At 38.8% G+C, this 22,998-nt stretch overlaps 1 protein-coding gene across 1 annotated transcript in view; it reads left to right on the top strand.

Moving 5' to 3' along the window:
- Positions 1-22,998, top strand: part of LOC117397990 (titin-like) — a 293,410-nt gene that overhangs the window by 12,381 nt on the left and 258,031 nt on the right. The window contains exons 7-13 of the mRNA XM_033996969.3: positions 1,770-2,072; positions 2,271-2,585; positions 3,414-3,728; positions 4,094-4,396; positions 4,594-4,908; positions 5,737-6,051; positions 6,640-6,942. Coding sequence (XP_033852860.3) covers positions 1,770-2,072; positions 2,271-2,585; positions 3,414-3,728; positions 4,094-4,396; positions 4,594-4,908; positions 5,737-6,051; positions 6,640-6,942 — 2,169 coding nt within the window. The remainder of the gene's footprint in view (positions 1-1,769; positions 2,073-2,270; positions 2,586-3,413; positions 3,729-4,093; positions 4,397-4,593; positions 4,909-5,736; positions 6,052-6,639; positions 6,943-22,998) is intronic.

Genomic DNA, 22,998 nt, shown 5'->3' on the forward strand with positions numbered 1-22,998 from the left:
GAGGTTGGATGGAGAGCATTTGTGAACAGCAGTTTTCAGTTCTTTCCACAGATTCTCGATTGGATTCAGGTCTGGACTTTGACTTGGCCATTCTAACACCTGGATATGTTTATTTGTGAACCATTCCATTGTAGATTTTGCTTTATGTTTTGGATCATTGTCTTGTTGGAAGACAAATCTCCGTCCCAGTCTCAGGTCTTTTGCAGACTCCATCAGGTTTTCTTCCAGAATGGTCCTGTATTTGGCTCCATCCATCTTCCCATCAATTTTAACCATCTTCCCTGTCCCTGCTGAAGAAAAGCAGGCCCAAACCATGATGCTGCCACCACCATGTTTGACAGTGGGGATGGTGTGTTCAGGGTGATGAGCTGTGTTGCTTTTACGCCAAACATAACGTTTTGCATTGTTGCCAAAAAGTTCGATTTTGGTTTCATCTGACCAGAGCACCTTCTTCCACATGTTTGGTGTGTCTCCCAGGTGGCTTGTGGCAAACTGTAAACAACACTTTTTATGGATATCTTTAAGAAATGGCTTTCTTCTTGCCACTCTTCCATAAAGGCCAGATTTGTGCAGTATACGACTGATTGTTGTCCTATGGACAGAGTCTCCCACCTCAGCTGTAGATCTCTGCAGTTCATCCAGAGTGATCATGGGCCTCTTGGCTGCATCTCTGATCAGTCTTCTCCTTGTATGAGCTGAAAGTTTAGAGGGACGGCCAGGTCTTGGTAGATTTGCAGTGGTCTGATACTCCTTCCATTTCAATATTATCGCTTGCACAGTGCTCCTTGGGATGTTTAAAGCTTGGGAAATCTTTTTGTATCCAAATCCGGCTTTAAACTTCTCCACAACAGTATCTCGGACCTGCCTGGTGTGTTCCTTGTTCTTCATGATGCTCTCTGCGCTTTAAACGGACCTCTGAGACTATCACAGTGCAGGTGCATTTATACGGAGACTTGATTACACACAGGTGGATTCTATTTATCATCATTAGTCATTTAGGTCAACATTGGATCATTCAGAGATCCTCACTGAACTTCTGGAGAGAGTTTGCTGCACTGAAAGTAAAGGGGCTGAATAATTTTGCACGCCCAATTTTTCAGTTTTTTATTTGTTAAAAAAGTTTGAAATATCCAATAAATTTCGTTCCACTTCATGATTGTGTCCCACTTGTTGTTGATTCTTCACAAAAAATTACAGTTTCATATCTTTATGTTTGAAGCCTGAAATGTGGCAAAAGGTCGCAAAGTTCAAGGGGGCCGAATACTTTCGCAAGGCACTGTATACACTGTGGCTAATCAAGCTGGTAGTAGAACCTGGAATGGGCGAAACTGCTATGCAATAGGAGTCTTTTTTCAATACCTTGACAGAATGGTTTGAAGCTAAAACATTTGACAATATATTTGGTAAGTTAGTATCAACTGGCTGCCATTTACTCAGATTCTTACTGTGATGTATTCAATAAATAACAGATAAATTAACCAACCCCGGCATTTGTAAAAAGCTGAGCCATTCTAAATCTCCACCCACTCCAGAGCCCAAAGCAGCTGTGTTTATTATTAGATCGAGATTCAGACAGAATGGTAAGGTTTTCAAACCAGCTTAATAAAGGAATTGAAAATCAGCCATTACTACTGATTCCCCACATTGCTTTCCTGAAGATGTGTTGATTCTCTTTGTTCTATTTTCTAGGCGTTGTAGATTCTTTCAAATACTGTTCAGTGCAATAGATTCCCGCAAGCCATTGAACAAGGTTTCTATTTCAATTTCAGCTTGCTCCAGCATCGAGCCAACTATTTATCTCCAGAAACCCACATTTGAAGATATTTTCATAGGGAAAAGTGTAAGTGCTGACTGTTTTGTGGTCGGGCTCAACAACAGCACTGTTTCCTGGATTACTGATGGAAGAGAACATAAGTCACAATTAGTTGATAGCAAACTAAATGGGAATAATACCCAAAGCATCACCAGGCGATTGACAGTCTCTGCTGCTGAATGGAAAAGCTACAGCAAAGCCAGTTGCAAAGTCACACACCCTTGTTCCACCAAAGAGGCGTTTATTACCAAAGAGACAGGTAATTCCAGTATTATAGAGGCACAGTTTTTATACTGTATTTATAAGTCATAGTTTGCAAACCCAAATATATGGTTATGTTGACTGATTCCTGCTCATAATTTTTCACTTGGTGTGATATTCATGTGATACTTCTGTTTGATTCTAAATTTAATCGATACTCTTTCTGTTTTTTGTTTTCTTTTGATTGTTATCTTAGGTTACAGTAAACCTACTCTTCAGATTCTACGCCCCTCTGAAGATCAGCTGGGAGCTGACCGTGCAGAGCTGACATGCATCATTACTGGGTTCTTCCCGAGGGATATCTATGTGAAATGGCAAAAGGGTGATAAAGAGATTGATGCCACTAATTACAAGAACAATCCCGTCGCTCCTGAGAGTGGGGGAGTCTCCTATTCAATGATCAGTACACTCACCATCCCCAAAAGTGAGTGGACGACTCGGAATACCTACAGCTGCAAGGCTGCTCATGGCACAGCATGGTTTGAAGCTAAAACACCTGACAATCTTTTTGGTAAGTTAGTATCAATTGGCTGCCATGTAGCAGATATTTCATAATGTAATAACTGGATTTGATTTGTGAATGAATATTTTTATTTTGAAGATTAAGACACTACAGAAACCAGGGGTGTGCTGTGTAATGTACAAACGAGTATCTGAAATGAGAATGTGTAATTTTGCTATTACTTATTATTTAGAGAAAGGTGAATGGGAATAAAATACACTGAATCAGCCCCTGGCCAATAGGGCAGTGATGACTGTCAATCTGAGGTGCAGAGATAAAGAGCCAGTCCAAGGGGGAAGGAGGAGGGACACGTGTGACAGTCTGTGCTCATGGGACAGAATCAGGGATGGAAATAAGACTCCCATTGCATAGCAGTTTTATCCAGTTCTGGTTTTACTATGAATTTAATAAGACACATCTGAGCGTGTTACTTATACACTGTGGCTAATCAAGCTGGTAGTAGAACCTGGAATGGGCAAAACTGCTATGCAATAGGAGTCTTTTTTCAATCCCTTGACAGAATGGTTTGAAGCTAAAACATTTGACAATATCTTTGGTAACTTAGTATCAACTGGCTGCCATTTACTCAGATTCTTGCTGTGATGTATTCAATAAATAACAGATAAATTAATCAACCCTAAATTAAGGTTAGGCTACTGGTTTTTATACTGTATTTACAAGTCATAGTTTGCAAACCCAAATATATGGTTATGTTGACTGATGGCTGCTCATAATTTTTCACTTGGTGTGATGATCAGATGATGATTTACTTCTCTTTGATTCTAAATATAATCTAGACGTTTTCTGGTTTTTGTTGTCTTTTGATTGTTATCTTAGGTTACAGTAAACCTGCTCTTCAGATTCTACGCCCCTCTGAAGATCAGCTTGGAGCCGACAGTGCAGAGCTGACATGCATCATTACTGCGTTCTTCCCGAGTGATATCTATGTGAAATGGCAGAAGGGTGATAAAGAGATTGATGCCACTAATTACAAGAACAATCCCGCTGCTCCTGAGAGTGGGGGAGTCTCCTATTCAATGATCAGTACACTCACCATCCCCAAAAGTGAGTGGACGACTCGGAATACCTACAGCTGCAAGGCTGCTCATGGCACAGCATGGTTTGAAGCTAAAACACCTGACAATCTTTTTGGTAAGTTAGTATCAATTGGCTGCCATTTACTCAGATTCTTGTTGTGATGTATTCAATAAATAACAGATAAATTAACCAACCCCGGCATTTGTAAAAAGTTGAGCCATTCTAAATCTCCACCCACTCCAGAGCCCAAAGCAGCTGTGTTTATTATTAGATTGAGATTCAGACAGAATGGTAAGGTTTTCAAACCAGCTTAATAAAGGAATTGAAAATCAGCCATTACTACTGATTCCCCACATTGCTTTCCTGAAGATGTGTTGATTCCCTTTGTTCTATTTTTTAGGCGTTGTAGATTCTTTCAAATAAGTTCAGTGCAATAGATTCCCGCAAGCCATTGAACAAAGTTTGTATTTCAATTTCAGCTTGCTCCAGCATCGAGCCAACTATTTATCTCCAGAAACCCACATTTGAAGATATTTTCAATGGGAAACGTGTAAGTGCTGACTGTTTTGTGGTCGGGCTCAACAACAGCACCGTTTCCTGGATTACTGATGGAAGAAAACATAAATCAGAATTAGTTGATAGCAAACTAAATGGGAATAATACCCAAAGCATCACCAGGCGATTGACAGTCTCTGCTGCTGAATGGAAAAGCTACAGCAAAGCCAGTTGCAAAGTCACACACCCTTGTTCCACCAAAGAGGCGTCTATTACCAAAGAGACAGGTAATTCCAGTATTATAGAGGCACAGTTTTTATACTGTATTTATAAGTCATAGTTTGCAAACCCAAATATATGGTTATGTTGACTGATTCCTGCTCATAATTCTTCACTTGGTGTGATATTCATGTGATACTTCTCTTTGATTCTAAATTTAATCGAGATGTTTTCTGTGTTTGTTTTCTTTTGATTGTTATTTTAGGTTACAGTAAACCTGCTCTTCAGATTCTACGCCCCTCTGAAGATCAGCTTGGAGCCGACAGTGCAGCGCTGACCTGCATCATTACTGGTTTCTTCCCGAGGGATATCTATGTGAAATGGCAGAAGGGTGATAAAGAGATTGATGCTGCTCATTACAAGAACAATCCCGCTGCTCCTGAGAGTGGGGGAGTCTCCTATTCAATGATCAGTACACTCACCATCCCCAAAAGTGAGTGGACGACTCAGAATACCTACAGCTGCAAGGCTGCTCATGGCACAGCATGGTTTGAAGCTAAAACACCTGACAATCTTTTTGGTAAGTTAGTATCAATTGGCTGCCATGTAGCAGATATTTCAAAATGTAATAATTGGATTTGATTTGTGTATGAATGGTTTTATTTTGAAGATTAAGACACTACAGAAACCAGGGGTGTGCTGTGTAACGTACAAACGAGTATCTGAAATGAGAATGTGTAATTTTGCTATTACTTGTTATTTAGAGAAAGGTGAATGGGAATAAAATACACTGAATCAGCCCCTGGCCAATAGGGCAGTGATGACTGTCAATCTGAGGTGCAGAGATAAAGAGCCAGTCCAAGGGGGAAGGAGGAGGGACACGTGTGACATTCTGTGCTCATGGGACAGAATCAGGGATGGAAATAAGACTCCCAATGCATAGCAGTTTTATCCAGTTCTGGTTTTAATATGAATTTAATAAGGCACATCTGAGCGTGTTACTTATACACTGTGGCTAATCAAGCTGGTAGTAGAACCTGGAATGGGCGAAACTGCTATGCAATAGGAGTCTTTTTTCAATCCCTTGACAGAATGGTTTGAAGCTAAAACATTTGACAATATCTTTGGTAAGTTAGTATCAACTGGCTGCCATTTACTCAGATTCTTACTGTGATGTATTCAATAAATAACAGATAAATTAACCAACCTTAAATTAAGGTTAGGCTACTGGTTTTTATACTGTATTTACAAGTCATAGTTTGCAAACCCAAATATATGGTTATGTTGACTGATGGCTGCTCATAATTTTTCACTTGGTGTGATGATCAGATGATACTTTACTTCTCTTTGATTCTAAATATAATCGAGACGTTTTCTGGTTTTTGTTTTCTTTTGATTGTTATTTTAGGTTACAGTAAACCTGCTCTTCAGATTCTACGCCCCTCTGAAGATCAGCTTGGAGCCGACAGTGCACAGCTGACATGCATCATTACTGGGTTCTTCCCGAGGGATATCTATGTGAAATGGCAGAAGGGTGATAAAGAGATTGATGCCACTAATTACAAGAACAATCCCGCTGCTCCTGAGAGTGGGGGAGTCTCCTATTCAATGATCAGTACACTCACCATCCCCAAAAGTGAGTGGATGACTCGGAATACCTACAGCTGCAAGGCTGCTCATGGCACAGCATGGTTTGAAGCTAAAACACCTGACAATCTTTTTGGTAAGTTAGTATCAACTGGCTGACATTTAGTCAGATTCTTGCTGTGAGGTATTCAATAAATAACAGATAAATTAACCAACTCTTTCCTTTGTAAAAAGTTGAGACATTCTAAATCTCCACCCACTCCAGAGCCCAAAGCAGCTGTGTTTATTATTAGATCGAGATTCAGACAGAATGGTAAGGTTTTCAAACCATCTGAACAAGGGAATTGAAAATCAGCCATTACTGCTGATTCCCCATATTTAATCATATCCTGATGTAACTTTCACTATTATCTGCTGTATTATTGAATTGTGGTTTGTCACACTTGAAAAAAAAATTATTGTATTTCTTGCTCTTATTGTATGACTTGTATTGTAACACTTGAATGTATTTGTATTTGCTTGCGATTGTAAGTCGCCCTGGATAAGGGCGTCTGCTAAGAAATAAATAATAGTAATAATAATAATAATAATAATAATATTGCTTTCATGAAGATGTGTTGATTCTCTGCTTTCTATTTTCTAGGCGTTGCAGATTCTTTCAAATACTGTTAGTGCAATAGATTCCCGCAAACCACTGAATAAGCTCTTTCTATTTCAATTACAGCTTGCTCTAGCATCGAGCCAACTATTTATCTCCAAAAACCCACATTTGTAGATATTTTCATAGGGAAAAGTGTAAGTGCTGACTGTTTTGTGGTCGGGCTCAACAACAGCACCGTTTCCTGGATTACTGATGGAAGAGAACATAAATCAGAATTAGTTGATAGCAAACTAAATGGGAATAATACCCAAAGCATCACCAGGCGATTGACAGTCTCTGCTGCTGAATGGAAAAGCTACAGCAAAGCCAGTTGCAAAGTCACACACCCTTGTTCCACCAAAGAGGCGTCTATTACCAAAGAGACAGGTAATTCTAGTATTATAGAGGCACAGTATAGTCACGTTGAAGCTCCCATCAGGAACATTCATTGTGAGATGTGAATATGATCTAGAGCTTCTTAGAATTTGTTATTTGGATTATCTCTGCAACTAATAAAGTGCTGATCTTTGCATTGTGTAGATCTGAATTAAGGTTAGCTTGCTGGTTTTTACACAGGATTTACAGGAGACTGTGTGGTCCAGAGGTTAAAGAAAAGGTCTTGTAACCAGGAGGTCCCTGGTTCAAATCCCACCTCAGCTGCTGACTTATTGTGTGACCCTGAGCAAGTCACTTAACCTTCTTGTGCTCCTTTTTCCGGGTGAGACATAATTGTAAGTGACTCTGGAGCTGATGCATAGTTCACACACCCCAGTCTCTGTAAGCTGCCTTGGATAAAGGCGTCTGCTAAATAAACAATTAATAATAATTTACAAGTCCTAGTTTGCAAACCCAAATATTTGGTTATGTTATTATTATTATTTATTTCTTAGCAGACGCCCTTATCCAGGGCGACACAATCGTTACAAGATATCACATTATTTTTACACACATTTTTTTTACATACAATTCCCCATTTATAAAGTTGGGTTTTTACTGGAGCAATCTAGGTAAAGTACCTTGCTCAAGGGTACAGCAGTAGTGTCCCCCACCTGCGATTGAACCCACGACCCTCCGGTCAAGAGTCCAGAGCCCTAACCACTACTCCACACTGCCGCCCTGTTGACTGATGGTTGCTCATAATTTTTCACTTGGTGTGATATTCATGTGATACTTCTCTTTGATTCTAAATATAATTGAGACGTTTTCTGTTTTTGTTTTCTTTTGATTGTTATTTTAGGTTATGGTAAACCTGCTCTTCAGATTCTACGCCCCTTTAAAGATCAGCTGGGAGCCGACAGTGCAGAGCTGACATGCATCATTACTGGGTTCTTCCCGAGGGATATCTATGTGAAATGGCAGAAGGGTGATAAAGACATTGGTGATGCTCATTACAAGAACAATCCCGCTGCTCCTGAGAGTGGGGGAGTCTCCTATTCAATGATCAGTACACTCACCATCCCCAAAAATGAGTGGACGACTCGGAATATCTACAGCTGCTTGGCTGCTCATGGCACAGAGTGGTTTCAAGCTAAAACACCTGATAATCTTTGGTAAGTTAGTATGAACCTGCTGCCATTTAGCAGATGTTTGATAAATGCAGTAATTGGATTTGATTTTTGTATGAATGGTCTTGTTTGTAAATAATAAAAACTCAAGACCACAGAAACTAGGGGTGTGCTGAGTAAAAAGTACAAACGAGTAGTAATAATGACTGTAAGTACAAGTAAATCAGTGCGTTTAGTCGTTGCCAATTACTTTTATTATTTTCTCCCGATTTGGAATGGCCAATTATTATTTGAAGCTCAGCTCACCGCTACCACCACTGTGCTGATTTGGGAGGGCGAAGACGAACACACGCTGTCCTCCGAAGCGTGTGCCGTCAGCCGACAGCTTTTTTTCACACTGCAGAATCACCATGCAGCCACCCAAGAGCTACAGCGTCAGAGGACAACACAGCTCTCAGGCAGCTTACAGGCAAGCCCACAGGCACCAGGCCAGACTACAGGTGTCGCTGGTGCGCGGTGAGCCGAGAACACCCTGGCCGACCTAACCCTCCCTTCCCCCGGGCGATGCTCGGCCAATTGAGCGCCGCCCCCTGGGAGCTCCCGTCCTCGGTCGGCAAAGGAATAGCTTGGACTCGAACTCGTGACATCCAGACTATAGGGCGCATCCTGCACTATACGCGAGTGCTTTTACTGGATGCACCACTTGGGAGCCCGTTGAATCGTATTTTGTCATATACTAGTACTTGCTAGAACAAAAGTCATTGTATTTTATCTTGCTCTTAATTGTATTAATACTTGTACTGTGATTCTTGAAATGTATTTTTGTTTACGACTGTAAGTTGCCCTGGATAAGGGCATCTGCTAAGAACGAAATAAATAAATAAATAAATAAATAATAATAATAATAATAATAATAATAATAATGTTAGGGATAAAGTAATTTGTCTGTATGTATTTTTTTAATAGCCCATACTGAAGCAGCACATGTTTTCCAGCTTTAACCCTTTGCGGCCGTATGTCGGACCTGGTCCGACATTGCAATTATTCCTATCAGGTCCACTGTCGGACCCTTTCCGACATCATTTTAGAAACGCAAAAAAAGGGTTTCTAATCGTTTTTTCTCCGGAAAAAGCCAGAAAACCATTCAATGGCTAAGTGGGAGCGACAGGAGCCGAGAAAAGTCGGAAAAAAAGGCGTATCTCATGAATAGTCATACATGGCCCTGGTATCAGATAACGGGGCGGTCATAAGTAAACAAGCTGGCTGACTGTGAGTGAGCGCACAGAGAACACGGATATTTGCAGAGCTTTTTTGAGATGTTATAGTAATAAAATAATGACTTGGATCGCATTATTGAGGAGTTTGGTGATAACACGAATGATCAGGAGATGATTGATCGGTATGTACGACTATTATTATTATTATTATTTATTTCTTACATAGGTAAAAGCTATAGCGAACGAAAGTGTGGGGCGGGGCTGGAGATGCCTAGTGAGTGCTTTGTTGTTATGCAGGGCCTTTTAAACCCGTTTGACTGTGGAAAAAAATACTTTTAAAAGCGCGTCAAAAATTAACTGCGCGTGTGACCATTTGTGACCCCTGGTCCTTGTTTATTTTTTCAGGTCTAAGAAGTCCCCTGGGTCGACATTGTCTATACCTTTTAGTTTTTTGAATGTTTGAATCAGATCGCCGCATAGTCTTCTTTGTTCAAGACTGAATAGATTCAATTCTTTTAGCTTGTCTGCATATGACATGCCTTTTAAACACAGGATAATTCTGGTTGCTCTTCTTTGCACTCTTTTTAGAACAGCAATATCCTTTTTGTAACGAGGTAACCAGAACTGAACACAATATTCTAGGTGAGGTCTTACTAATGCATTGTAAAGTTTTAACATTACTTCCCTTGATTTAAATTCAACACTTCTCAATATATCCGAGCATCTTGTTGGCCTTTTTTATAGCTTCCCCACATTGTCTAGATGAAGACATTTCTGAGTCAACATAAACTCCTCGGTCTTTTTCATAGGTTCCTTCAATTTCAGTATCTCCCATATGATATTTATAATGCACATAATTATTGCCTGCGTGCAGTACTTTACACTTTTCTCTATTAAATATCATTTGCCATGTGTCTGCCCAGTTCTGAATGCTGTCTAGATCATTTTGAATGACCTTTGCTGCTGCAACAGTGTTTGCCACTCCTCCTATTTTTGTGTCGTCTGCAAATTTAACAAGTTTGCTTACTATACCAGAATCTAAATCATTAATGTAGATTAGGATTAGCAGAGGACCTAATACTGATCCCTGTGGTACACCACTGGTTACCTCGCTCCATTTTGAGGTTTCTCCTCTAATCAGTACTTTCTGTTTTCTACATGTTAACCACTCCCTAATCCATGTGCATGTTATTGGATTGGTAAAAGAAAATAATTTGCTTGAATTTAAATTGATTGTTAACCATCCAGCTGCTTATCCTGCGATTTCCACGTGGAGCGCATGTATGTTCAAATTTGTCATTCCCGTGAGAATATCATGCCGGCGCTTATATGTGCATCTGCAATGTTTAACACGTCTTTTGAACGTGCTTCAATGAAAAAATTAGAAAACTATATTGTAAAAGTGTATGCAGTTTTATTTTCTACTGGCAGATGGAAGCAGTCCCTAAGAAATGTGCTTGACAGACCGGGTCATCTGTATATAAATAGCTGCAGGTGAAAAATTCATGCCTGTGTATCTACAAAGAATAAAACGAGGAGATTTCTTCATTTATTTGTTGGTATTTTAGGTTGTAAGAAAAGCCTTGTCAGGTCTGGTACTGGTAAAAATGACCTATTTATTTACTGTATCTAAACTTCACAGAAAATAATTCATATAACAGCGCTATACACCCGTGCCTGAAACTGGGGAAGATACTGTATATGACATGATTGAAAATTGGTGACGTAAGTTTTCTGATATATATGTGCTAGATAAAGATGTTAGCACTGATGAGAGTTTGAAGTGCGTCTGCTTTGAAATCTATCACACAAAAAATAATTTCTAAAAAGTGATATGCTTGCACAGGTATTATAATATTATTATAATGCTGCCATTGTAAAAAAATGATGTTATGTTGTGATCTATATTATAATGCTATAAATGTAAACACATTGTTGTTATTTTGTAATTTAAGTTCTATTGAAATACTGTATTTCCATTTATCATAATCAAAATAAAAACCATATCATGAGTAGTGGTGTAGTCCTAAATCTGGAAGTGGGAACTCTGGGGGTGGGGGGATCATGCCGGTGGGGTGTCATGCGAAATCTGGGAACAGGCTCGTTGTTGTTGAGCCTGTTGCTAAGCAAAGGATGCAATGAAGTTCCTTGCGTATTCAAATGGGGTGTGGCATTACTGGATTTCATTTAATTACCCTGACAATGATTCTTATAAAAGGATGTTGCTAATACAGGATAATTGAAACGTTTTACTAATTTTACATCTCTGAAATTCTCTGACTGTCCTGGAAATTGCTAGATTTGTAGCTAGTTGCTTTTGACAACAAATCTCACCAAGTCAGCCCTTAAAGACATTCGATTTGGCGAGAAATTCACTAAATTGGCAACACTGGTTGTGTGCCATTTAAGCATTTTCATAAGACATCGGTAAAGATTGTTTAATTCTTTAAAGTTAATTCTTAAGTCAAGGATCTGCCTATAGAAAAAAGTACCAGAGGATTTGCTGTGCATGATTATATGATCACACATTAGATACCAGTTTTATAGTATCCTGTGTTAATTGTTATTTATAACTAAGCATGGTGGTGGAATCCATTCATCATAAATATTGTAATTGTAGAGCTGACAGTAGATGTTACTACTGTTTGTAACCAGAGTGATAATTGTATATAATTTTGTGACGATGTAAAAAAATAAACATGATCTGGTGTACAATAATTTGTTTATCTGTTGACATATAAGCGATAGAGCCCGTCGATGCGGTCTCTACCGCGTGGTAGATGACCACGACTGGAATTATGCATCCCGAACCGTAGGCGAGGACGCTAACGAAAGTCAAGGTCATCTACCACATTGTAGAGCACACAGAGAGGGCTCTATCGCTACTAGAAATCAATTTATTTCTTTATTTTCTCTTTAATAAAACTTTAAAACCTAATTTACCTTGAACTTCTGATACTTCGCCAGGTAACCTACCGCTGAGGAAAATAGTCAATAACATAATTAGAATAGAAAAACGACACACACATAAAGAAAATGGTTTTTATTGAGCCTTCATTACGATGTCCTGTCACAGACATGATTTCAGCGTCAGAAGGTATCAATGTTTACGTAGCTTTTTATGTTATCAGATTAGTTGTAGATTAGAATGTGTGGAAGGGTGGTGGGCAATTCACTGACACACGGGAGACAGAAAGTTTATTTGCAACACCGCACTGGTGCCCAGTTTTGTCTCTTTTTGATTTCTTTTAGCCCACAGAGGGCGCTGTTATCTGTGGCCTGTATACCGGCAACGGTAATCAGGACCACAGGTTACCAACACAGGTAGATGCAGACGCACACCATGTGCTCAAAAATAACAATGAAAACCAAAGGCGAAATGAAAAAGGAAAATAAAACACAGTAATAAAACTACAAAGGTGCTGCTTGCGCAGTGCCCCCACTGCCGCTAAGCCGGTCAGGTCGGGTCTCTGTCCTACGCTTCACTGTGTACTATACACTGGGGTGGCCAAGGTTCCCCTGTCTCTACACACGTCCCCTCGGGTATGTAATTGTTTATTTTAATTCTTGTTGTTATTTGTTTCAGGTGGGCTGTCTTCCTCAGCCGTGCTTGCCTGTTTTGTTCTCTCTTCAACCGCTGGTGTTCCTGGCTGGTCTTTGTTTACACTGGCATCTTCTGCCAGCGTCACTCGGTATCCCCTATCAAGCCACTCGAGTGCACAACCAAGCGCAGTACTTATGGGCCGAGCAATCCCCCAAGGCCCGCCTCTCAACCACTCAGAGGGAAAGCCAACACACCCTCTTCCCCACCTCTCCGTGTCATTGCCATGACTGACAGGTGGATCTTACAAGGCTGTTGCCTTCTTCCTGCAGAACCATGCATGCGCCAGACAGTCAGCACAGACCTCCCCCGTTACAGAATGTTAAAGGAAAAAGCCAGTATTTATGTGGGGATTGATTTAAAATTTAATTCACAGTTAAGCACTTCAATGTTCCAGCGGGCATTTATGCAAAATAGAAGCCCGCTAGATATGGAAGCTGATTGACTGTTCGCACTCAACCGTTTTCTAAATATATATAAATAATTTTTTAAAAAAGAGTGAAAAGGGAGGGCCTCAAATTCTTGCGCCAGCCCTGGTTAACAGTATTATATATTATCTTTAAACCATTGTGCATAAATGTTTAATTTTTGTTTAGCAGCTCATAGTGAACCGCAGATGAAAAACAAAACACAAAATCTATCACGTCCGAACTTTCTACCTGCACGCATGCAGAATTTTGATTAAATAGATTTCCACTCTGATGTGGGTGAAGCAGGGTCTGGTGATTTGCTGGAGAGCGCTCTGTGCTGCTCATTAACTTTGCTGTTTTCAACTTGTCGTATAAGTGAATACTAATCAATGAAGCACAATATTTCTGCATTTTTTAGAAGTATAAATGCCCTGATAAACATAAATAATAATCACAATAACCATACTTTGATGGTTTTGTTTTATGTATTAGGCACGGATGCATTTTTAGTAACAGCAAGCGGCTGGTTGAAATAGCTACATTTCTTACCTGCAAAAGAAAAACAAAGGACAAGAGTACAGAGAGTGCAAGGCGACAGAGTTATACCAAATCCCTTTGAATAATTTTTTTATGTTGGCTTGAATACAAAGTTTATCAATGTTAGTTATTATAGTTTTATCTTTTGATATTGTAAACATTTTAAATGGCAGATATTTAATGTGATAAACATTTACAGTGCAGACTATTTTGTATTATTTATAAAAACTGAATAGAAAGCAAATACGAGAGTTTCCAAATTCTTTTAATTCTGTGCATCCAAAGATATGTAATTAAAAGTTTTAAGAATTAAGCCTACTGTTTGGAATTCTGTCCTAAACCAGCAGTTTATCAGTCCCAAACTGTTATGACTTAAATTGTATATTAAATAAATGGGGAGGAAGCAATGTGCTAATCAGAATATTCTGCTTTTTTATTGCAACTGTTGTGCCATTCTGTAGCGTGAAAACTGTAAAGGGGTACTTGAGCTGAAATCTCCAGACAGAAGGGGTACAATTTCAAAAAAAGATTATAAATCAATAACCAAAGTGATGCGTTTGTATTCTGTTTCTTCCACAGGTAAAAAAAATAATAATGAGGTTCTGCTTTGAAAACAAGAGACTGACAGAAGAAGAATATGGAGGTGGAATTCTAATGTAACCTTAACTGCAACAATTCATTAATGCTTTTATAAAAATATTAATAAGGCTCAAGTTAAACTGCAAACACCTGCATGACAATTACCATACTTACTCAAATTTTTTGCTTTTCTTCAGCAAGCAAGATGACTTTTCTTTTAAAAGCTGCCTCATAAAATGTGTGTGACATAGCCATTTTAATATAGTGGTACTTTTGGAAACTAATCAGCAATGGCGAATAATTGCTTTTTATTAAAATTAAAAATGTGTTTATTGCAAGTATGATTCATTTTGAATGTGTTTCATTTAAGTCTACTTTTTTTCTGGACCCATTAGCCTTCTTTTAGTTATTGTGAGATAGACCTCTCTTATGATACTGTGTTCAAATCAGGCCACCACTTTACAAAAAGGACATGATAGCTTTGGAGAGTACAATGAAGAGCAACCAGACTAAATCCCAGGACTTAAACTAATGAGCTATGAAGATAACCAAAAGGAAAATATATAATGTACTTACCTGTGGTTTTGAAGGGGTGGCGCAGAGGGTTGAAGTCTGAATGGGAAAAAAATAGAAACAGAAATAGTTGGAAGTGGTGCTGAATGCACATTTCCCTAGGAAATTCATTATAAAAACATAAATAAACTATAATAAAAGGGAAAAGAAATATCCTAATTACTGTGTTGGTACCGCTTGGAAATGGGTAATGGCGGTTGTGCTGAATCAATGTGTTGCATGGGCGGCACCTTGTTTGTGCGGGCTCTGTGCTACAGTGAGACGCCATGTTTATGAAGGGCATATGTAAGAACATAAGAACATAAGAACATAAGAAAGTTTACCAACGAGAGGAGGCCATTCAGCCCATCTTGCTCGTTTGGTTGTCAGTAGCTTATTGATCCCAGAATCTCATCAAGCAGCTTCTTGAAGGATCCTAGGGCGTCAGCTTCAACAATATTACTGGGGAGTTGGTTGCAGACCCTCACAATTCTCTGTGTAAAAAAGTGCCTCCTATTTTCTGTTCTGAATGCCCATTTATCTAATTTCCATTTGTGACCCCTGGTTCTTATTTCTTTTTTCAGGTCAAAGAAGTCCCCTGGGTCGACATTGTCTATACCTTTTAGGATTTTGAATGTTTGAATCAGATCGCCGCGTAGTCTTCTTTGTTCAAGACTGAATAGATTAAATTATTTTAGCCTGTCTGCATATGACATGCCTTTTAAACCCAGGATAATTCTGGTTGCTCTTCTTTGCACTCTTTCTAGAGCAGCAATATCCTTTTTGTAACGAGGTGACCAGAACTGAAGACAATATTCTAGGTGAGGTCTTACTAATGCATTGTAAAGTTTTAACATTAGTTCCCTTGATTTAAATTCAACACTTCTCACAATATATCCGAGCATCTTGTTGGCCTTTTTATAGCTTCCCCACATTGTCTAGATGATGACATTTCCGAGTCAACATAATCTCCTAGGTCTTTTTCATAGATTCCTTCTTCAATTTCAGTATCTCCCTGTGGCAGGAATGGCTGGTGGTGACGTCAGACCCGAAGAAGGCACAACAAAACACAAAAAGGTATGGTGTAGTGGCGCGGGCGCCGTTTTATTTAAAGAATCCAAAAATAAAATATTTAAACAGAAAACACTCGCTCACAGAGCAAAATAAAAGGTTAAACAAAACAAAATCACGAACACAAAAATAATAAACAAAACCCAGGTCAGGCTGAGCATTTGCCTTCACTGTTCCTGGAGTTTAATTTTAGTTTCGTTTTAATCCTCTCGCTCACTCTCTCCTTCCAACACCCACCCTGATTTAGCGAGCTGCAGGCTTTTTATAACAGGTGACCATCTCCCGATTAGCAACAAATTAAATCACCTAATTAATTCGGGAGATGGCCACCTTCTGCACGAGTTTTAATTACATACCATGTGGATGGGGTTTCCCATCCACATTACTAAACAGTATAAAAAACAAACGGCTACGCCGTCAAAATACAAAACAACAACACATACGGCGCTCGCCGACAAATACAATAAAATAATACAAAATAAATGCACTGCACAGGGGCGGAGGGGGAGACCCCGATCTAAAAATAAATAAACAATGTACAGGGCTTCTCGCCCTGTTACACTCCCATATATTTATAATGCACATTTTTATTGCCTGCATGCAATACTTTACATTTTTCTCTATTAAATTTTATTTGCCATGTGTCTGCCCAGTTCTGAATGCTGTCGAGATCATTTTGAATGACCTTTGCTGCTGCAACAGTGTTTGCCACTCCTCCTATTTTTGTGTCATCTGCAAATTTAACGAGTTTGCTTACTATACCAGAATCTAAATCATTCATGTAGATTAGGAATAGCAGAGGACCTAATACTGATCCCTGTGGTACACCACTGGTTACCTCACTCCATTTTGAGGTTTCTCCTCTAATCAGTACTTTCTGTTTTCTACCTGTTAACCACTCCCTAATCCATGTGCATGCATTTCCTTGAATCCCTACTGCGTTCAGTTTGAGAATTAATCTTTTATGCGGGTCTTTGTCAAAAGCTTTCTGGAAATATAAATAAACCATGTCGTATGCTTTGCAATTATCCATTTTCATTGTTGCATCCTCAAAAAAGTCTAGTAGGTTAGTTAGACATGATTTCCCTTTCCTAAAACCATGCTGACTGGCTCCCAGGATATTGTTACCATATAGGTAATTTTCCATTTTGGATCTTATTATAGTTTCCATAAGTTTACAGAGTGTTAATTTATCAAAAATAACCAAAAATGACTTCTGACGTGTTGTTAGATGTGAAAATAGACACATTAATAAATATTGTCTTAAGAAAAAAAAATCCAGAGTTAAAGTTGGTACACAGTGTTTAAAATGTATTGTGATTTATGTATTGTGATAAATACAACACATTTTACATTTTTATTTATTTAAACCCGAATAAGTATTACTAAAATAAATTTAAAAAATACACCATGCAAATTAAACGTTTAAACCAAGCAATTTGTTTTGATCCTGATAATAGTTACATTTGGGCAAATCTAAACAGAAATAAAACAAGAAATTCAATAATCGTCAGTGACTGGCTTTTAACTAAATGGAGATACAGTCCTGTGATTAGTGTTCTTGTAACTCAACTTAATAGAAATACATACAGTAAAAAAACAAAACAAATGACCACGGCCAAACTCCCGGCAGCAGCACGGATCTATTTTTTAACTGACCGAAAACCGTACTTATATCTGAAGAATCCGCTTACTCATCTGTCCTTAGGGCTACGGCTTGCGAAAACTGAGAATCCTGGTAACTTGGTTTTGTGGATGTAATTTAACCAGCAGTTGTCTTGTGTCCCTGTGTTTGACTGCCCTAACCACGCAAAATCCAGATGTTTATTAATAAATACATTATAAACTGGATGATATAGCACATGCTGTACAGAGCACGCAATTATAAGAATCTAGGCATAGGCTTTTAAAGCTTTCCTTGTGTACACGCTCGGGTGTATTTATCAGGCCATTGTAAATTGGACCACATTTGACAAATCTGTACATCGGTACTCGACGATTCATTCTGCTAAAGTGAATAAGGGTCTGGCAGCTGTTCACCAGCACTTTAAGGTAACCTTTTAAACATAACAATAGCGATCCTTGATCAGTGTGAGTGTACATTGAACCTTGATGTTGTCTTCGTGAACGGCTTCGTCCATGTTCACAACAGTTAACGCTTTGCACCCAGTGTGCACGCGCATGCCTGTGACGTCAGCAATGTTTGTCAACTTTGAAATGGGTCTATTGTGCTCTCCAAAACTGTGCTGTGCCGTGAGGGTAGTGCTCAGGGGTTTGTGCTGGCTCCGTGGCTGCAGCTCCCATCTGCTACTCCTCCTCTGCAATACAAGACCAACTAACAAAACAAAACAAACAGCTCTGGCTGGTTAGTACTTTCAGTGTAAGGGGCCATACTGAGGTAACTGCATTCCCTTTGTACTATCAAACTCCTCCCTGTGATCAGCCCGGCGACACAGTCTATCCAATCACTGCATGCCCCGCAGCTGACCACAATGGAGTTGTTTAGTAAACTTGCAGCTACACGCCCTCCCATCAGCCCATCTATGGGACCAACCAACTATTTCTGCTATGGGAAAGCATACCCCCCTTACACAGCAACCTTTCTGGTCAGGAGGGAGATTTGCAGCTCAGATTCCTTCTCTCTCGGTCACAAACGAGTATAAAAAGAAACAGCACCTTTGATTTTTGAAAGTTAAAACAATTCAAATCACATAATCAGTTATACATTAAAAGAAAGAGGGGAGCTATTTATACAAAAGTGGTTCAGTGTTCCCTGAGCCGTTTCACAGCTGGTTCTCTGGTTTTATTAGTTGTAACAGTTCTGCAAAGATATCACAATAAGCAAGACACCAGCAACTCTTGCACTCTTCCACAGGTCACAGGCTTATCTATCAGTGTTTCAGCGCCAACTGAGAGCAAACTGGTTAGGGAACCAGACTACTTAACAAAAGGGTGGGGAGCGATTAATACAAGTTTATGAAGCTTAAATGGATTTATCATTTTTCAGCAATCAATTATGGTAGAGAGAAAGCTTTTAAACTCCCCCATATTTTACCATTGGTACCTCCCATTTCGTGCTTCAAGAACCCAAGGAAATTAACCCTGTAAATGATGATGAATACTGTGCTTAACTTTACCAGCACATTAAAACAGATAACATGTTTTCTATTGAGTTTGATGGAACACATATATTTTATGGAGAAGTATTTTAACTCTGTCACACGTGCCATGCTGTGAGAGTGACAAATCTAAAGTGAAAGCAAACTACATTGGTTTCCTATGTCAGTCTTTTTGACAAGTCCTGGTCGTTATAGGCATAACAGTATTTTATATCCCTAATTTTTGCAGATGTGCGATTCTTTCTTTGTCAAGGTAATTAGTACATTGTGACAGAAATAGTAAAAGTAACGAGAACAGGTACCCTGGACTGGATGGCCTGACAATTCATTCCCAGGGTTAAAAGGAAGTTGGTCATCTAGAAAGGGGTCAGAGTTTCGGTGCACTAACTCATCGACCCGGAAGGGAAATGATGTGGTAGCTGCAGTTTGGAGGAGCGGCTGCAATCGTTTACCAAAGGGTCATGAGTGACGGTACAAATAGGGGACGAAGCGACATGATCTGTTCCTACGTTTATGGTTAAGGAAAGACCCGGAAGGACCAGTATTGTGTTTATCATACCGTAAGTGTTTTGTTTGTTTGTCGCTAATTGTTTCTTGTTCTTGTCATGGCCACGGGAGATCTGGGCGAGCCAGCTGGTGTTATTTTCAGGTACACTGTAACAAGTGCTACGCAGCGCACTGCGCTTGCTCGACCTGCCTAAACAATGCCTAAACAACTTCCGCTAAGAAAGCAGGGAAGCGCCCATTCAAATCTGGTACGTTATGCTGTTTTTGGTCTTTTACATCTTTTTATTTTATCATATTTTCCAGTCTTTTACATCATTATTAATGTAATTTCCACCATTAACAAAACAGTATGCAAATATTTATCATATGTAATACAGTTGGGTCTTGTACGTTTTCTTTACTTGTGCAACTTTGCAGTGGACTTCTCATTCTTTTTAGAGAAATGGATTGTCTGTTTCCAGTTTAAGTTTGCATAAAAAATAATGTACCTCTGTCTGAAAAAGAAAACACCCATCAGATCACAATAGATTACACCTGTACCAAAGTTTGACAGTGTACCACTTTCAATGTGACAACGGATCGCTTTCTGACATTACACAGGTCAAGTTTTGGTATGTGTACCACATTCTGATGACATACCACTTTCTGACCCTACACTGGTACTTTTCAAGTGTGAGCCAGTGTTGCTGTTGGGTGCAGTCAAGCTTCGGTGCGTAGGTGCAAATTCAGCTTTTGGTAAGTGCAGACATGGCACTGTAGACCTACCGCGTTATGACATGATTCAATTTACTTACATTAATCTGAGAGACTGTGGATATATATTTTTTATAATGGCTCATGTGCAACAACCTTTCGACTTTACAGTTTAATAAAAAAAAATGCATAACATTTAAGAGGTGTTTTATTACTAGGTAAATGCAAAATATAACAACATTGTTATGTTTGAACCAGTATTTTTCTATGTAAACAGGGTAAAATGTAATAAAGGTCACTTTACACGCCATACACAGAGATGAAGTCATCATGCCATCATTTATCCATTGTCAGGTGAAAAAACATGAAAAAGTACTATTATAGTGACATCTAGTGGTTTGAATGTGAATTGTCCCCATACAAATCTAATTTTATCTGCAGTCAACATCCTTGAATCTGGAAATGTAGTCATTAAATTATTAGTAGTATTATACTACTTAACCTTACTTTTCTTTCATGAAGTAAATACATTTAAAATGATTACAGTATGCCATAATTCCCCAAAATGAATGAGTGAAAATGACTAATATAAAAAATAGTCTAGCAGAAGCAGCAGTAATTATTTAAGGCATAGCCTCTTTGTGGCACAGTTTTATCATAGGTTATATGATATGTTATGTTCAGCTTTAGGTAAAACAAAAGTAACAGTAGGGTAGTACACATGCTTGCTAAATGCTGGCAAATGACATTACAAATATATTACAAACCTGTTGCAACACCTCTGGAATCAGTACCCTCACCTTGAACACCTTCACCTTCTGGTCATGTGACTGCATGGATCCCAGATTATATAGACCCAACACTGAGATGTTAGCTTCACACTACACAAGGGTATTCAATGATTCTGAGGATTATTAGTATGCATATGTTGCTGTTGCACTAAAACCTTGTATCTCAGAGACCATTTAAAGTATTAAATTAATATTTGCAGTATTTTATAAATGTATCGGTGACCTTGACATTGAACCCTAACCCAATATACATCTTGTTTCACAGACCCTGATTAGCAGTAATATTGGACTACCTTATGTAAAACAACATTAGGGAGTCCATGATATTCATAATGAAGTTTGTAGGTTCCCTCGTTAAAAGAAAGCACACTTGTTTTATGTTTAACTAAACTTTATTTCTAAATACAATATGTTTTCAGGAATTGGAAATCAAGAGTGTGAGCATAATGGAAACACAGAAACAAGAATTAACTAATGGTTCATTTTACAAGAAAGCCCCTTACAAACTTATCAGGTGTTTATTAAATCCCAAACATATCAAGGGTGAGCAAGTACACTGTTAGGAAAACAGAAGAGAAAAAAAACTTCATTAAACTTTCACTTAATACAAAAAAGTATTTTCCTCTGTATAAAAGTATGTTCTAAAATATTGAAAAGTTTACCAATCACACAATCATGAATTGCCAAAAACACAACCTTTATAGCATTGCAGCTAAAACTGATTTAATCTTGAAAAAATATTTTAAAGAATTATTTTAAAGAATTTGAGATAAATTGAATCTGTTTTGAGGCACAGATGTATTTATTGCTGTTAGTATAAGAGGCATCTTTGTGCCCACTTCAGAAGAGGCTCTTTTCATTTCAATGACATTAGCATTGTTTAACTGCAGGAATGGCAGCTTATGTTTTAACATTGAACGACTTACTCAGACTTTTCATTGCCATTTCTTTTGTTATGGTTTTCCATTCTGCTGGGATGTCAGCAGGCTTTGCATGATACTTCTCTGCAAATTCTTCATTAAATGTAGTCAGCACGTACTTCCAGTAGTCAGAGGTTTCGATACTGGGATCTGGGGGAATGTTCCAGTCAGGGTAAATGTCCCGATAGTCTTTATAGGGATGAAACTCCTGCTGTGTGTCACTATTCCTGAATTTCCTTTCACTGAATATATCAGACGTGCACACATTCTCGGTTAGTTTCTCATTGGTTACATATCTGTAACTCCCCAGCCCTTGTGGTCGATGCACTGATGCGTGGTGTTCTTTGTGGTCCTGGCCTCCTGCCTCACAGGGGACCTTGCAGAACGGACACAGCTTTCCACAACCAAACACCCTCTTGAACAGCTCGTCCTGAGGCTTGAATGACAGATTGATAAGTTTCTTCTCAACATCACAACCTTGAGAAAATTCAGCCCTTAGAGTACTAGTCAGTTCATTCACAAGAACCTGGAGATATTGAGCAAACTCCTTATTGTTTGAATTCTTTAGAAATAGCACTGCTCCTAACTCATCCCTGGAGATCACAAGGTCCTTATTCAGATTCCTGCAGATCATCTGAATAAACATTGACAAGGTTTTGCTTTCAGCCATTTCCTTCTGTGCATTTTCAATAGCTGCTTGAATTTTTGTTGTTATTGTTTCAAGGCGTTTCACTTCTAATACCCCAATCTTAGCATCTTTTGAAAGACTCTCGACAATCTGATCCGATATCCAGCCCTTTACGAAAGTTTCATAGTTTCTACTGTACTTCACAAAGTTTCCAAAATGTTCATCATCCAGCAACTTCTTTAATATGGAGAACTGGAAAAACGACCGGGAGCTGTATTTCACAGATTGTGCACCAGTCAACATTTCATCTACA

The sequence above is a fragment of the Acipenser ruthenus genome, chromosome 54, assembly GCF_902713425.1.
Source record: "Acipenser ruthenus chromosome 54, fAciRut3.2 maternal haplotype, whole genome shotgun sequence".
Classification (NCBI taxonomy): domain Eukaryota; kingdom Metazoa; phylum Chordata; class Actinopteri; order Acipenseriformes; family Acipenseridae; genus Acipenser; species Acipenser ruthenus.